The sequence below is a fragment of the Diospyros lotus genome, chromosome 12 (assembly GCF_014633365.1).
Source record: "Diospyros lotus cultivar Yz01 chromosome 12, ASM1463336v1, whole genome shotgun sequence".
NCBI lineage: Eukaryota > Viridiplantae > Streptophyta > Magnoliopsida > Ericales > Ebenaceae > Diospyros > Diospyros lotus.
The window spans coordinates 387,924-404,426 of NC_068349.1; the positions used below are offsets into that span (position 1 = coordinate 387,924).

Sequence of the window (16,503 nt, forward strand, 5' to 3'; positions counted from 1 at the left end):
TATTAAAAGAAATGTACTCTTTACCATTGACAGCATGCTGTTTTACCATTTATTTTATAGCATTCTGAATTATTTTTATAGTGAAATAGAAAATTATTATTTATTTTTAACCTTAATAAGTATAATATAGCAAATATTTAGTTATCAAGTACTGTTTCTTAAGATGACTTTTATAATACAACACAGCAATTCCATCACAAACAGTAAGTACTAAACACGCTCATTTGTCTCTGGGACGCACAACGGTTGGCCTTAACATCACCATCCTTTTCTCATTTTCGTTTTCAAGTGTCCCAAGTTGCAATTCTCATTACTTTTAATCTATGAATGTCATTACAACAAGGTATGGGAAAATTCAAGCTGTCAATGCAAGGGACACCTCCTTCTTCTCCAGGACAAAAACTCTTTATTTTAGAGATAATGACTAGGAGAGTATACACAGGTCTCACAATCTCTCTTGCGAAAACACCACCAATCTCAGAAGACTGTTTACTTGTAGTGTAGTATGGCAGGCCTCTAGAAGGCAGTTTTTATCAAGACGCCGAAAACTACCGTCTTCTTTGCTTTTTCACATATTGAGCTTCTCCACCTTCCTCCTCCCTATACGCCAGTAACTAACTAATCCCCAATCTCGTCCAACAATCTATTAGCAAAATCTAGAAACCTGACAAAAACCATCGACGTCAATTCTCACATCCCAACAACAAATTTGGACCAAGATGAATCACATTGTGCTTTACTACAATTTGTAATATAAAATGAGATATATGATGAGTGATGCTAATTTAGGGCAAGTATTCATAATTCAACCAAAACATATTGCATAAAGCAATGAACTTCATGTTTCTGACAAAAGTTCATGGTTACACCACACATGGGACTTCCAATAAAAAAATACATCATATTAATACAGTATGACATGTATTAATGCAAGGACAACACGAAGCAATACATGGTGTATATTCTCCTCACTTCAACTCAGTTGATGGTCATTATTCACTCCCAGGAATCAAGATATAATAGTTAATTACAGACTCCAATCATGATAATATCTTCTTATTGCTCTGCCGAGGATAACATTAAATGCAATTTCTCCTCAAAGCACATAACAAAATATTTACTCAACTTCCCAACAAACTCATGGTACATCAGTATATCTAACACACAGTCTACACATAATAAATGACGGTTTTAAGATAAGGCTAATCTTGGAAGGGCTCACATTCCTATGAGAGGAGGGCGATAGGCAATAGGGTTTTCTGCCTGCACACAAATTCAAGTCAAGCTCTAAGGTTTTCTGAGGACATGTTTGGAACAAGGATCTTTCAATGGAGAAGACAATAATATATATATATGTATATGTGTGTGTGTGTGTGTGTAACTTCCGCAGTGGTGGAGCCACATCAGGTTGATGATGGGCATTTGACCCCTCAATGCTAGGCAAAAAACACCTAATGCGTAAACTTTGGAAAAAGATTTCAAAATGCACCTCCCCTTAAACATGTAACGTCTAGGTTCTTAGGATGTAAGTTTTCTTTGTACATAGTAACAGTGTGAACACTTGGAAGTTATCCAAAGGAAGAAAGACAGGAATGAAAAGCCACTTAAACATTAAAAAGTAAATGATAAGAACAATGAATAGTTTCCTTTCTTTCCTTGAATATTTCATCAACGAGGTGTAACAAATTTACTTCTCCAAGGTAAGGGGAAAATACCTGTACTGTTTTTTTTTTTTTTTAATATTTTTATGGCCGAAGAACCTAGTGCGATTAAAACTTGTGATTGTCCTATTATATTTGTAATTAGAACTTAGTTTACAGGATAAATAATTTAACTAAACTATAGTTCTAATACTAATTATAATGCACTGTATTACTAATCAATTGATTAATCTTTGAATTATACATATTACCAAGGGACAAATTTTTTGAGAGGGACATGTTCGACCAACGGTCATCTTAACAAAAGATTGGTGGTTGAGATGATGAATTTGGAGTATGCTATAATAAATGAAGTTTTCTTTTTATTCCTTTATGCAGCTATGCCTAAATTCAAAAGGCAAGAATTTTTTTGTAAAATTTAAATGGTTTTTTATTTTAGTTAATCAGTTACATGTATGATGTGCTATAATACTACATTAAAAAAAAAAAAAAAATTGTCCTCACTGAGTTCAGGTCTTAGCTCCGCCGCTGATTACTTATGTAAATATATTTCTATAGAAACCTATATGCATATAAGAATACTCATTTTCTTTTCCTTCCACAAATCCTAGTTCCAAATATAGCATACTCTTGCACAACATTTCCACTAGAAAATTTTGACCGGTTTATCAGGAGTCATACAATTAGATTAATGCAATGGATTTCAGTGCATCAGACTAGAGCCAATGCTTCGAAGACTCATAAGTTATTTTAGACAAAGTGAGAATGATGGAAGAAAAGAATAAGTTTCCGCTATTTGACTTTCTTGAATTGTGAAACCAGATTGAAATTAGAATTTGTAATAAGGAACATGTGCTCTAGTTTTTAAATGGACATATGTCCAAATCTCTCCAATTTTTTCTAAAGGGGCTAGAGATGTAAAGACCTAAATCGGTATCAGTTCAATACTTCCTACAAGCATACTTGGAGCAAGTTATATCATCAAATAGAACATTGCATCATCATAATATAAATGCATAAAAATTAGCATATTACAAAAATCAAGATTAATAAAGAGGATACTGCAATTGCAAGCAGGTGTTATTATCATCATATACCTTGATCACCAGTATGCAGGCGTCTATTAGGAAAAACAAATAATCCGACATTTCCAGAAAAACTGAACATTTAGCCAAGATAATTTTATCATCAAGACATATGAACAATTTAAGGATAATAGAACTAATAAAGAAAAAGAAGAATGCTACACTTGGGAAGACATAAAATTTCTACGACTCTAAATAACAACAGTTAAGACGTGTAAAGTAGAGCCTTACAAAACAGAACTAGCACCAGGACTAGGATTTTCAGATCCTTCAAGCATGGGCTTCAACTGAGAATTTTTCTAAAGGCCAAAATTGCAGGCCTGGATGTACTCATTGTCATAGTCAACAAATCTTGTCCAAAGTGGCTTAAATTGGTTCATAGCAATATCCAGCCATGGTTTCATATTACCATTGAAGTGCACAACTGCAGCATTGCTAATCTCTTCCATGCTTATGCTTGGATTATAGCCAAGCCCAAGAACATGCCAGGATTTGTCTAGTGGCTTTGTTGTGGAATAAAATGTGATCAGACCAGGTGGTAAGGTTCCCAATTTCCAGAGGGTCCGGTTCTCATTCTGCATCCAGGACAGTATCTCTTGTCAGTATTGCCTCAAAATGGATTTTGAAGATCACAAGTGAATAATAAACAAGTCTACAAGCAATATAGAAAGCAACTTAAATATATACATAGTTAGTCCCACATGAAATTCTCGTTTTAAGGAATTGGACAACAAAAATCAGATGTACCAATTCAAAGGATTAAAGATTCATGACAAGATACTAAGAAAAACCGAATGGTAGTGTAAAATATAAAAGGGTTTTACTTTTACTGCTCAAATCAATAATAATTCAAGAAAAAAAAAAAGTTTCCAGAGCAATCAAAACTCACCAGGTTCTGCCAATAATGATATTGTTCAGTGCATTTCTCCTTTCTCCAAGCATCCAAATCAAAGAAATTCATCCCATAAGCCCATCCACACGCCTTGGGATTAAACTTTTCTTTTATCAAAGGGTGTGAGAAATTCATGTATTGTGCATACCGGTGGAATGACCCAAAACAAGTCTCAACAGCTCCATTCACCTTTCCATCCATGTCTATCTTCCATAACCCTGTTAGGTCCCTCTGAACAACCACATCATCATCCAAAAATAAGATCCTGTGCAACTTCGGATACATTTCAGGCAAATAAAACCTCAGATGATTCAGCATCGACAAATACTTGGGGTTCCTAAATTTCATGTTGGTCGTATCTTTGGTTGCATTTTCAAGCTTATTCTCAAAGTAAAACCTCTGCAAGTTTGCAGATTCAAGCTGTCGAAGCACCGGAACGTATGAAGAATTCAAAAACTTATAATCCTCCACCGCCTTCACCTCAATGTGAGCTCCATTATAATCCTTCATCTTGAATATAACCTGCATTGCTCCTAGATTCATCTTATCAGTCACCACATGAAACACGTGCTTCCATGGCTCCTTTTGGTTCTTCACCGCCGAGTTCACCACAACTGACGCTGCAACCACATTATCCGAGAAAATGGCATAGTGGTAAAGCTTCGGGTCTTCAAACTCGGGAGGCGTCGGCTTCCCTTCGTCCGTGTACTTTTCCGAATGCGCGATTCTTTCTTCCATCAACCTCATAGCGACACAGTGCAGGCTTTTCGGTATCGATTTCGCTGCAATCAAGCTCGAGAACGCCCCTTGTTTCTTCGCCTTCGTTAACTGTTCATTAAGGGCAAAAATGCTGTCCTTCAACTTCTGAATCTTCAGCTGATTATCGAAAGACTCCTTCGCCTCCGCGATTACTTGCCGCGTAACCTTGATCCGCTCCTTCACCTCCTTCTCGAATTGCCGAAGCACCGATTCATCAATTGAGCTCGCATCCGAGTCAAACAGCGCCCGATAGGCAGGTTTGGAGACCAGATCCGTGTAGTTCCGAGACAGATCAGCGAAAACCCTAACGATCTTCGAGTTCTCCAGCTTCAGCTTCCGAGCATACGAAGCGTAAGCGAGAGCAAGCGATCGATGATCCTCCGCTTGCTTCCTGATCTGATCCAGCCGCGGCTTCAATGGATCAGATTTCAACGCTAAAATGTTCCTCCGGATCAGGCCAACTGTATTCGAGCCCTAATCGGAAGCAACAAAAAACAGTTAGCGCTCACAGAAATAAATGTAACAATAAATGGAGACAATTCGTCAGTGCTACTCACGACGTTGATGTCGGGGGAGTCGGTGGAGGAAGTGAGGTGGAGAGAGGCGGTGAAGAAGAGGAAGATGGTGAAGGCGATGACTGTGGCGAAGAGCTTGAAGACGAAAGAAGCCGGGGCCCGAATCGCTGCGCCGGCGAGTCCACTGCTCCGATCGTAGTGCGATACGCGCGAGCTTCGAAGCGTTGGGTTGGTCATTTCCCGAGTGATTGCTCGAGAGAGAAATCCTCTCTCGCCGTGGCTGCTCCAAGTGGGAGTCTCTCCCCAACCGCGTCAAGTGAAGGGATAGATAAATATGGGGGGCAAGCCCAAGTTGCTGGCAACTGGCAGTCTGTCTGGCAAATATCATGTAGCAACGAGTACATGATTATGGATGTTTCCTTCCGTTCCGCTACCGTCGTCATTTAATTAACAAATTGAGATCCCTGCCATCCCAATCACTTTATTAATCACGTTCCAGATCCAATGGGCGGTTGCAGCAAGTATCGTCGCAGAGAATAATTACTCTTCGGCAGTCGGTGGCTCCTGATTGGTCAGTGCTTGAAAGTGGGCCCCACACCCCATATCTTTAACCTCGAGATGTTGAGTTTTACTGCTTCTAATCAAAAGGATTAAGCAAAGACCCTAACAACTACAAATCAGGTTCGGCTGACTCGCATTTACTGTTCTAATCCTTCTTAATTAAATTAAATTAATCGCGTGATTTAGTTTTTGTTTTCATTGGCTGGGCCTTATTATTAAATGTTGCATTTGATGAGGTGGGCAAATGATACTAAATAGCGATTAATTCAAGCATAATTACAATCCTTCTTGAATGAATGAAAGTAACATTTTAGACACCGTTTGGCAGACATTTTAATTTTTAATTTTTATGTTTTGTTTTGGTTTTCTTTAAAAAATAAATAAATATATCTATATATATATTGTTTAATAGTTTTGTATTTAATCTTAGTCTTGAATTTTTTCAAATTTTATTTTCTCTCTCACCCTTCTAATTGTCGACTCTCGAAGAAGTTAATGAGTTGCACGATTACTAATAACTCCTTTCATAGTCATTACTATAAGTGTTGCCAACTCTTTAGATAAATTACATTGACGTTGACAAATCCCAAAAATATTTTAAAAAGTTACCTAATTCTTATTATATTTCAAGATCACCAATATATTAGTTTAAAAGTGTCTTAGCAACATTGAGTTACAATAGTTATATAGTGATGATGAATAACATTGCATATATTATTTAGTTTTCCAAAAATTTACTATGTGACCACTTAGTATTCTTCTCATATCTTGAAATAAAAAAAAAAAATCCTTTGTATATTGGTTCTTTAAATTTGTTAATACGTAAACACTATATATTTAGTAAAGTGGAATGATCATCTTTGGTTTATCTCTTTCAGCCTTAGTCTTGTGATATATAATGGTCTTGTGCCTTTACTTGCTAATTTTATATACTTACAAGTAACGTTTGCTCTTGTTTTCAAGACACAGATCAAGTGGCTAAGTTACGATAAATTAAGATTCACATTAATAGATTATGGGTTTGATTTTTTGTTCTACGTAGTAAGACAAAACTTTTACCTGCGATTTACCTCTTATGCTAAAATTGATCACACAAGCGGTGTGAGATCGCACAAGGACAATAATCTCAAATAATGTTCCCTCTTAATCTTTATTGTGGTAGAATTTTGTTCTTTAAGATTGATGTCTATTCTATCTTGTTTTGGGACATGGCCCCACTTATTGTCTAACTAACTCGATTATTCTTCAGTTAATGCCTCAATATTCATTTTGACAGAAAAAAAACATAAAGATATCATAAGATTATAAAAATAATTAATGTTTTCTCTAATGCCAACTATTATTGAACTAGCCTTGGTTTCTAAACACTCTAAATTGGAACCGACCCTTGGAATTTGGAAATCATAGTTTGGCCGTTTGAATTATCTTGTTGAAGTTAGTTTGGTCGGTTTGATTTCTTTTTATTTGCTTTCATTGGCCCTATCTTTGTCTTCTCATATCCATAACTTTAAAAATGGTATCAAATTAGTGACAAATAACTACCGTTAGTTGTCTTATTTACGATTAAAGTTCGATATTTATTAAACGCAAGCATATTTCCAAATTTATGTGTGCTTTTTTTATGTTTGTATTTTGTGAATTGTTACGTATATTTATGAGTTTAGATATTTAATGAGTAATTGTTAATAATTTTAGCGTTAAAAAAAGTGATATTAAATTCATTATTCTAGGTCAGTTAACTTAGTAATGACAATTTACTTACAACAATAGAAATTTGATATTATTTTTTTTCTTTTTTAACGATAAAAACGATAACAAATTAGTCATTAGGTATCAACTAACTTAACGTCGATTGCCTACACCAAGGTTTTGTTGGTATAGTAATTAGCCGCCAACCATAACCCCCATCATCACCAGCCGAATTCCCCCTCCCCTCTTGTAACAGTACAAGTTGATCCTTTCATCGACATCTCTGGGTCACTAGCACCGATTCCTCAACCACTCTTTCGCCCATCCATTGGCCACCCTTCATCGTCATCAGTTCGTGTCTCCTCGCTGTTGCACTCCGACGACGAAGCCCCCCCACAGCCACCACCACCCCCCCCCCCCCCCCCAACAGCCACAGCCATAATCAGGCTTCTTTGTCCTTCCCAAATTATCCCTCAAAATCCCATAATTAACCCCTTTACAACCCCTGCTATTTGTCCCCAATAACCTACTTATAAATCACGTTCAGCAAATCAAATGGAAACCACTCCTTTACCATATCCCCCTGAAAACCAAAGCATATTCCTCTTGATTGTCCTCACAGTTAGCCCAAGTATTAGTGCTATGGTGGAAAAAGAAGACAAGCTCACTTGATCAACTTCATATCTATATCCAACTTTCTTCCTCACCCAGACAAATTCTGCCCATTCCCAACAGGTTCTCATGATAATGGCAACTTGAAATCTCGAAGTTCTTTCCAAGCTCTTACACTTGCTTTAGATGGCGAGGCTCTGTTGCCTTTCCCTCACAATGACAGTCTCATTCGGACATTAAGACTATGGGAATCGGGGATTCTTCAAGATGGAAAAAAAGAAGAGATAAAGACAATCTCAAGCTCTATATGTTATTATCTTTTAATAGTTTTGTTTGTCTGTTTTACTTAATCTCCTTGCTTCCTTTCTTTCGTTTGTATCTCATGGTGACAATCTCATTGCGTTTTCTAGCTTTGGGTAGCTTGGAAACGACTTACGTGCCAGCAACAGCCCTTCGGTGTCATCTTCCCACTGCGCGCCCCCCCCCCCCCCCCAACAAGGCAAAAGCTGATTCAATTAGCCCCTGGCCATACGATAATCTTGTTACCTTGTCAATCTCTGCACAAGATCCCTTGTCTAAGGCTTGCCTTTGTTTCAGGCTTTTAGTTTAATATATATTTATATGTATGCATGTATGCCATCTTAGAGCAAACAGCAGAGGGATGCATCAATCATCTAGAATTTCTCACCAGTCAAATAGAAAACAAGAAACAAAGATATAGTCTGATTGTTAAAGATGGAGGAGATGTATCATCATCGTATGGCCTCCTCTTCCTAATTCATATGGAATAATGGGTATTTTATCATTTAATGTTAGCATTAATGATAGTAATCATAATAATGGGACTGGGACCATCTTTCTTCTTAATTATTATTGTCCTCAATTCCTCGCTCCGGCCGACTTGTGCTTCCGCCGGCGACACCGGCATCAGTTTCTAAGTTGCCTGACGAAGTCGATGATGTACTTATCAGGGTGATCGCCCGAAGGGCCCTCCCATTTGTAAAAGCGAATCACATCTCCCTCTCGCAGACGGTTAAGAGACAGAAATTGAGACCAACCAGTTGAAAGCCTGTACCTTCCACTGACCTTAACCAGTATCATGCGCCATTCGAGGTTTCTGAAATCGACGAATGGAAGCTCCACCGCCTCTTGATCCACTTTTCCCTCTCTCCTGATCACGGCTGGGAAATGAGTTTCTGCAGATTTCTTTGGTACGTAGTGTTAGAAGTGAGTGTGTGTGTGTGGTTTTTATCTTTATTTTTATTTTCTTTTCTTGCTTGGTCCCCAAGGTGTTCTAGATTTCCTTAGCCCCCAAGGTCTTCTAGAAATACTTGGCCCCCAAGTTCTTTTAAATTAGATTGGTCTCCAAGTTTCCTTCATTGCTAAGTTTATGAGGTGCCTATATATATTGGTTGTGTTGGCTCATTTTTGTGTGTGAAGTTTTCCATTTCTCCACAAGCTTTCAAGTTGTTCTCTCTTCTTAAGTTTTGCCTCCCATCTTGAGTTTTCTTCATTGAGAGCAAGCCTGTCTTGAGTTCTGCTAGCTTCGGTTGTTCGTGGCTGCCGTTCACCGAAGAGGTCGTTTCATCCTGCTGAGACAGTCGCCGTAGTCTGCTTACCGCCGGTGCAGGGCGCTAACTGTCTTCAGGACAGCGCAAAGCGCGACTCGACCTCCTTCTGTTCCTGCCTCTTCCACGATCCAGAAGTTTGTTCCTGATTCCTTGTCGTTCCAGCTGGGAGCAGTGCTGTTCAACCATCTTCTCTGATTTGTTGTTTTAGTCTGGTAACCTCTGTTGTTGTTCATTTAATTATAAGTTCTTGTTACCGTAAATATCAGCTGTTATAATAGTGGTCAAGTATATAGTATATGTTTCTTGTATCGTAGCCGGTTAGAACTACTTTCTTGTATCAATCAAGTTACTTTTGTATTACGTACGCATCTATACTCTCTGTATCCCTAACAATCTGAAGACAGTTAGTAAGAGAGTCTAGGAAAGATGGATGCCTCTATTCCTGCTGGTGGTTCCGGTGCTGCTGCTGCTGCTGGTGTTGCCTCGGGTTCAAACCCGTCCCATGTTGATGTCTCGGGTTTTCGCCCACCCATTGCCGCTGTTTCTGCAATAGCTTCTATGCAAGGGCTCGGTTCAGCCGTAGCCAAGCCAACCCCACATGTGAAAAAGCCACCACCATTTAATGGTGAAGATTTTAAAAGGTGGCAACAGAAGATGTTATTCTATCTGACCACACTGAATCTAGCCCACATCCTCAAAGAGGATTGCCCCGTTGTCTCGGAAGAGAATATGACAACAGAGACTGTGGCTGCGAGGGAGGCATGGATGCACTCAGATTTTCTCTGTAAAAATTATATTCTGAGTGGCTTGGCCGACCCGCTGTACAATGTGTATTGCACAGCGTATGCTACTTCCAAGCAATTGTGGGAGACTTTGGAGAAGAAATATAAGCTTGAGGATGCTGGCACCAAGAAATTTCTAGTGGGCAAGTTCCTGGATTACAAGATGGTTGATACCAAATTGGTGGTCAACCAGATGGAGGAACTGCAAATCATCATTAGTGATTTGCATAGCGAGGGATTGGTCATCAATGAGCCATTCCAAGTTGATGCTGTGATTGAGAAGCTGCCACTTTCATGGAAGGATTTCAAAAACTATCTCAAGCACAAGCGCAAGGAGCTGTCTATGGAAGATCTGGCTCTTCGTCTTCGTATTGAAGAAGACAATCGCAAAGGAGATAAAGTCTCAGACAGATTTGAAGCTAAGGCTCACTTAGCTGAGGCTCTCAAATCTCAGCCTAAGAAGCAGCAAGGCAAGAGAGTAAGCGGATCGCTGGGTCCGAAGAAGTCTACTACCAACAAACGCATTCAAGGCACATGTTGGGTGTGCGGTAAGACAGGCCATAGGGCTATGGATTGCAGACACAAGAAGGGTCAAAGCTCTGGTAGCAACCAGCGCAAGTCTAAGCCTTCTTATGCCAATATGGTGGAAGATGATGAGCTCGTTGCAGTCATCACTGAAGTTTGCATGATTGATAACGCCAAAGGCTGGTGGATCGATACAGGTGCTTCAAGGCACATTTGCAAGGATAGATCCTTGTTCTCAACTTATGAGAAAATGGATGGCACCGAAAAAGTGTACATGGGAAATGCCGCAGCCTCGACTGTGGAAGGCAAGGGCAAGGTACTGCTAAAGTGGACATCTGGGAAGATCCTGACCCTCACAGATGTATGGCATGTGCCTGAGATTCGCAAAAATCCGGTTTCTGGAACACTATTGAACAAAAATGGGTTTAAACTTGTTTTTGAATCTGATAAATTTACTCTTACCAAGGGGGGAATGTATGTGGGTCGAGGATATCTAGATGATGGCATGTTCAAGTTGAATGTACAGGGCCAAGTGCCTAAGAAGATTAATAAGAATGACTCTTCTACTTATATTGTTGAGTCGTGTGATGTTTGACATTCAAGATTATGACATGTCAATTATCGTTCCCTCCAAAGCATGGTTAATCTAGGGTTATTACCTAGTTTTAACATTGATAAGGGACACAAATGCGAAGTTTGTGTTGAATCAAAGTTTACAAGAAAGCCGTTTCCATTTGTGGAAAGGAATAGTGAATTACTCGACCTAATTCATAGTGATGTTTGTGATATGAAAAGTACTCCCACTAGAGGTGGAAAGAATTATTTTGTCACATTTATTGACGACTGCAGTAAATATTGCTATGTATATTTACTCCGTAGTAAAGATGAGACCTTTGATATTTTTAAAATATTTAAGGCAGAAGTTGAAAATTAACTGGGAAAGAAAATTAAGGTGCTCAGATCAGATAGGGGTGGTGAGTATGAATCATCGGCTCTGTCTGAGTTTTGTGAATCTCATGGTATAATCCATCAGACGACAGCACCTTATACACCACAACAAAATGGTGTAGCTGAAAGAAAGAATCGAACCTTGAAGGACATGATAAATTGCATGTTAAATAGTTCGGGTTTACCCCATAATTTGTGGGGGGAAGCGTTGCTTACTGCAAACTTTATATTAAATAGAATTCCACATAAGAAGTCTGGTAAGTCGCCTTATGAAGTGTGGAATAATAGACAACCCTCTTACAAAATCCTGAAAGTGTGGGGGTGTTTGGCCAAGGTGCAGGTTCCTTTACCTAAGAGAACTAAACTTAGTCCAAAAACTGTTGATTGTGCCTTTATAGGCTATGCCTCGCATAGTGCTGCCTATAGGTTCCTGGTAACAAAGTCAGAAATTCCTGACATTAATGTTCATACTGTTCTGGAATCTATAGAAGTGGAGTTCTTTGAGAACATTTTCCCTTTTAAAGGAGATAAACCTTGTGCAAGTGGTTCCAAGAGAACTCATGAAGCAAGTTCTTCAAAAGGCCAAGATGGGCAGAAAATTGACATCGAGCCTCGAAGAAGCAAAAGGGCAAGGAAGGCCTCTTCCTTTGGCCCAGATTTCCTAACCTTTGTGTTAGAAGATGAGCCGCAAACATATGGTGATGCAATGTCATCTCCTGATGCTCCTTATTGGAAAGAGGCTATTAATAGTGAAATGGATTCCATCTTGCAAAACAATATTTGGGTATTGGTCAATTTGCCACTTGGGTGTAAACCAGTTGGGTGTAGATGGATTTTCAGGAAGAAATTAAAGGCCGATGGTACTATTGATAAGTACAAAGCTCGGCTGGTAGCTAAAGGCTATCGTCAAAAAGAAGGACAAGACTTCTTTGACACGTATTCTCCAGTGACGAGAATCACGTCTATCAGGATGCTGATTGCTATTGCAGCGTTATATAATTTGGAGATACATCAAATGGATGTAAAAACAGCATTCCTGAATGGAGATTTAGAAGAAGAAGTCTACATGAAACAACCTGAAGGGTTTGTCGTAAAGGGACATGAAATGAAAGTTTGTAAACTAGTAAAGTCTCTTTATGGGTTGAAACAAGCGCCTAAACAATGGCATGAGAAGTTTGATCACACAATGTTATCAAATGGATTTAAGATAAATGAGTGTGATAAATGTGTTTATGTGAAAATCATAAACCAAGAATGTGTCATTGTGTGCCTGTATGTGGATGACATGTTAATAATGGGCACGAATCGAAGTGTCATACAATCCACAAAGCAAATGTTGAACTCACACTTTGACATGAAAGACCTTGGTCTTGCAAATGTCATTCTTGGAATTCGAATAATAAGGAATTCCGAAGGGTATGCTCTTTCTCAATCGCATTACATAGAGAAAGTGTTGAGAAGATTTGGTCACTTCGAGAGTAAGCCAGCAGTTACTCCGTTTGATCCAAATTCAAAGTTGAAGAAAAACCATGATGAAGGTGTATCTTCTCTGGAATATGCCAGAATTATTGGGAGTCTGATGTACATCATGAATTGTACTAGACCTGACATCGCCTACTCCGTAGGCAGACTAGCGAGATACACGAGCAATCCTGGGCATGACCATTGGGATGCATTGGTCAGGGTACTTAGGTACTTGAAGTACACCCTGGACTATGGATTGCAATATACAAAATATCCACATGTATTGGAAGGATTTAGTGATGCTAATTGGATCTCCGATAGCTTAGAGACTAAATCAACCAGTGGGTATATGTTCACCCTAGGTGGTGCTGCTGTGTCGTGGAAGTCTTCAAAGCAGACGTGTATAGCACGGTCAACCATGGAGTCAGAGTTTATAGCTCTAGACAAAGCAGGCGAAGAAGCTGAGTGGCTTCGCCATTTCCTCGAAGACGTTCCATTATGGCCAAAGCCTGTTAACGCCATTTGCATATATTGTGACAACTTAGCTGCCTCAATGAGGGCTAAGAACAGTGTCTACAATGGAAAGTCAAGACACATTAGGCGCAGGCATAATACTGTCAGAGAGTTGCTCACAAATGGAATAATCTCCATTGACTATGTGAAGTCGAAAGAAAATCTAGCTGATCCTTTGACGAAAGGAGTGACTCGTGAGCAAGTCAAATTTACATCGAAGGGAATGGGGTTAAAGCCTTTTAAATGACTTTTCCGGTGGTAACCAAACCTAGTTGACTGGAGATCCCAAGATCTAGGTTAAATTGGCCAACTGGCTGGAATAAGTCATAGTTGACACACTATGAAACTTTTAGTTTCTCCCCATGTCTCAGAAATTGAAGAGTGTGTCCTTTCGATGTTAAAGGGAAGGTTGATATCTTGATATAAGAGGAGTAGTGACAGGGTACTCTTAGTCAATGCTTCCCTATATGAGAGTAGAAGTGGGGTCGCTTCTATGAGAACTGTTCAATGGCTTGGGTTCTCTAGAGCTCTCATGAAATCCAGGATGCTGTCCAGGACCAAAATGGACACAATCGTATAGAACTCAATGGGTTAAGACATGTTGTGTGTGATGTCTATTGTCTCGATTTACCTTCAGAAGGATAGTTCAAGAGTTAGTCTCACTATTTCTTCGATAAATTCGATAGACATTCACTAAGGAAGGTTCAAGTCCAAAAGACACCTTGTTGATGCATAACTTGTCTATTTGCTCTCAGTGAATCCATGTCATTTTGTTTGATTTTAGTACACACACACTCATGTGGGGGATTGTTAGAAGTGAGTGTGTGTGTGTGTGGTTTTTATCTTTATTTTTATTTTCTTTTCTTGCTTGGTCCCCAAGGTGTTCTAGATTTCCTTAGCCCCCAAGGTCTTCTAGAAATACTTGGCCCCCAAGTTCTTTTAAATTAGATTGGTCTCTAAGTTTCCTTCATTGCTAAGTTTATGAGGTGCCTATATATATTGGTTATGTTGGCTCATTTTTGTGTGTGAAGTTTTCCATTTCTCCACAAGCTTTCAAGTTGTTCTCTCTTCTCAAGTTTTGCCTCCCATCTTGAGTTTTCTTCATTGAGAGCAAGCCTGTCTTGAGTTCTGCTAGCTTCGGTTGTTCGTGGCTGCCGTTCACCGAAGAGGTCGTTTCATCCTGCTGAGACAGTCGTCGTAGTCTGCTTGCCGCCGGTGCAGGGCGCTAACTGTCTTCAGGACAGCGTAAAGCGCGACTCGACCTACTTCTGTTCCTGCCTCTTCCATGATCCAAAAGTTTGTTCCTGATTCCTTGTCGTTCCAGCTGGGAGCAGTGCTGTTCAACCATCTTCTCTGATTTGTTGTTTTAGTCTGGTAACCTCTGTTGTTGTTCATTTAATTATAAGCTCTTGTTACCGTAAATATCAGCTGTTATAATAGTGGTCAAGTATATAGTATATGTTTCTTGTATCGTAGCCGGTTAGAACTACTTTCTTGTATCAATCAAGTTACTTTTGTATTACGTACGCATCTATACTCTCTGTATCCCTAACACGTAGAAGCTGTGGCCACAGTCCGACGAGTTTATTTTCTTCTCAAAAAGAAACTTCGGGGGGATAAGAACGGGTCCGGGTCTGGGTCCGGCGCCGGCTTCCGTTGGCCTACATATACATACATATAGCACAGACGAGACGAAATGCAATTAAGGGCTATCTACTAATGAACTTGACTTGAAAAAATATGGCCATGTGGCCAAATTCATAGATGATGTTTAGCTTTTATGTTCACTCAACCTTGCTGCGTTTGGTAACAGGCAAAATGAAAGAAAATTCATGTGCATATACATACATACATACATAGAAAATGCTTACATATGGATGGATAAAGATAGATAGATTGATTCAAGTATGACTCTTGAAAGAAAAAATTAGGTATACCTGGATTGAGAATTTGCTTGTTCAACATTGTTACTGGCTGTACTTTCAGTGTCAGACATATTCTCAATTTCTCAATATTAAAGATTTTTCTTTTCAGATAACGATTTGAAAACTTCTTTGATTGATTTTTTTAAATAGAGTTTTCGATATTTGAATTGAGGTGTTGACTCATGACGTGATATACGTTATAAGCATTAATAATTGTTGTATAAAAATTAAATGAAAATATTACTCTTTTCTTTTTGAAAAGGCAAGTTAAAATGTTCGGAGACAAACATGTTTGTGATGGTCAATATTATTCAATTTGTTTCCTTACGAGGTTAGATATGATAGAGTTGACGACCATATTTAAAATTTATGAATTCCCTCAATGCTTTGGCTCACAAAAAATATTAATAAAATAAAATGTGTGCATGCATACTTGCATATATTGAGCTATAAATGCGTTTATTAGATAACTTTTACATGAAACTCAGAATATTTGGTTAAAACTATCAACGATTCATGCATTTTCAAAAATATCACAGATATTCTTTGAGATTAACTATTATATAATACATATTTTTATTGTTAAATAACAATGACTAATTTTGTAAAAATCACCAAAATCTCCTCTCATCTAGCTCTATAATCTCTTCTAATTTTTTGGGAAAAAATTTAGAAAAAAAATTACAATCTATCTAAGAGTGAATTCGATCAAAACCCATCCACTTGTGTAAGTTTCAGTCAATGAAGCTTGCACTAGTGGGTTCTACCAACAAACCCACTATGTGTGGGAATCTCCTATGGCAACCTTTTCTCTTGGTCAGTTGGTTCTTATAGAGAAAGATAAACATTTATTATCTTTCATTGTTAGGCTAAATAGCATATTTATTTGAAATTTATTTGTTCTTTAACATCATTTATAATATTAATTAGAGTTGAGAAATCAAGTCACATGAATAAGTTATAAATTTTTATAATTCATACGTGAGGTTGAACGATAATAT

General features: G+C 38.5%; 1 protein-coding gene across 2 annotated transcripts; it reads right to left on the reverse strand.

Annotated features, from left to right (window-relative positions):
* Positions 1-282: 282 nt before the first annotated feature.
* Positions 283-5,266, reverse strand: LOC127787100 (galacturonosyltransferase 8). 2 transcript variants are annotated; one of them, XR_008020103.1, is made up of 4 exons: positions 4,955-5,266; positions 3,636-4,871; positions 2,978-3,321; positions 283-664 (listed from the first exon to the last, which is right to left on the reverse strand). XR_008020103.1 is itself a non-coding variant. In XM_052314961.1 (3 exons), exons 1-3 carry the CDS (start codon positions 5,147-5,149, stop codon positions 3,046-3,048), a joined length of 1,707 nt encoding a protein of 568 aa, XP_052170921.1. In that variant the 5' UTR covers positions 5,150-5,266; the 3' UTR covers positions 2,708-3,045. The 2 variants fall into 2 exon arrangements, 1 of the variants encoding a protein (XP_052170921.1); XM_052314961.1 differs by lacking the exon at positions 283-664 and having other exon boundaries at positions 2,708-3,321.
* Between the last annotated feature and the right edge of the window lie 11,237 nt (positions 5,267-16,503).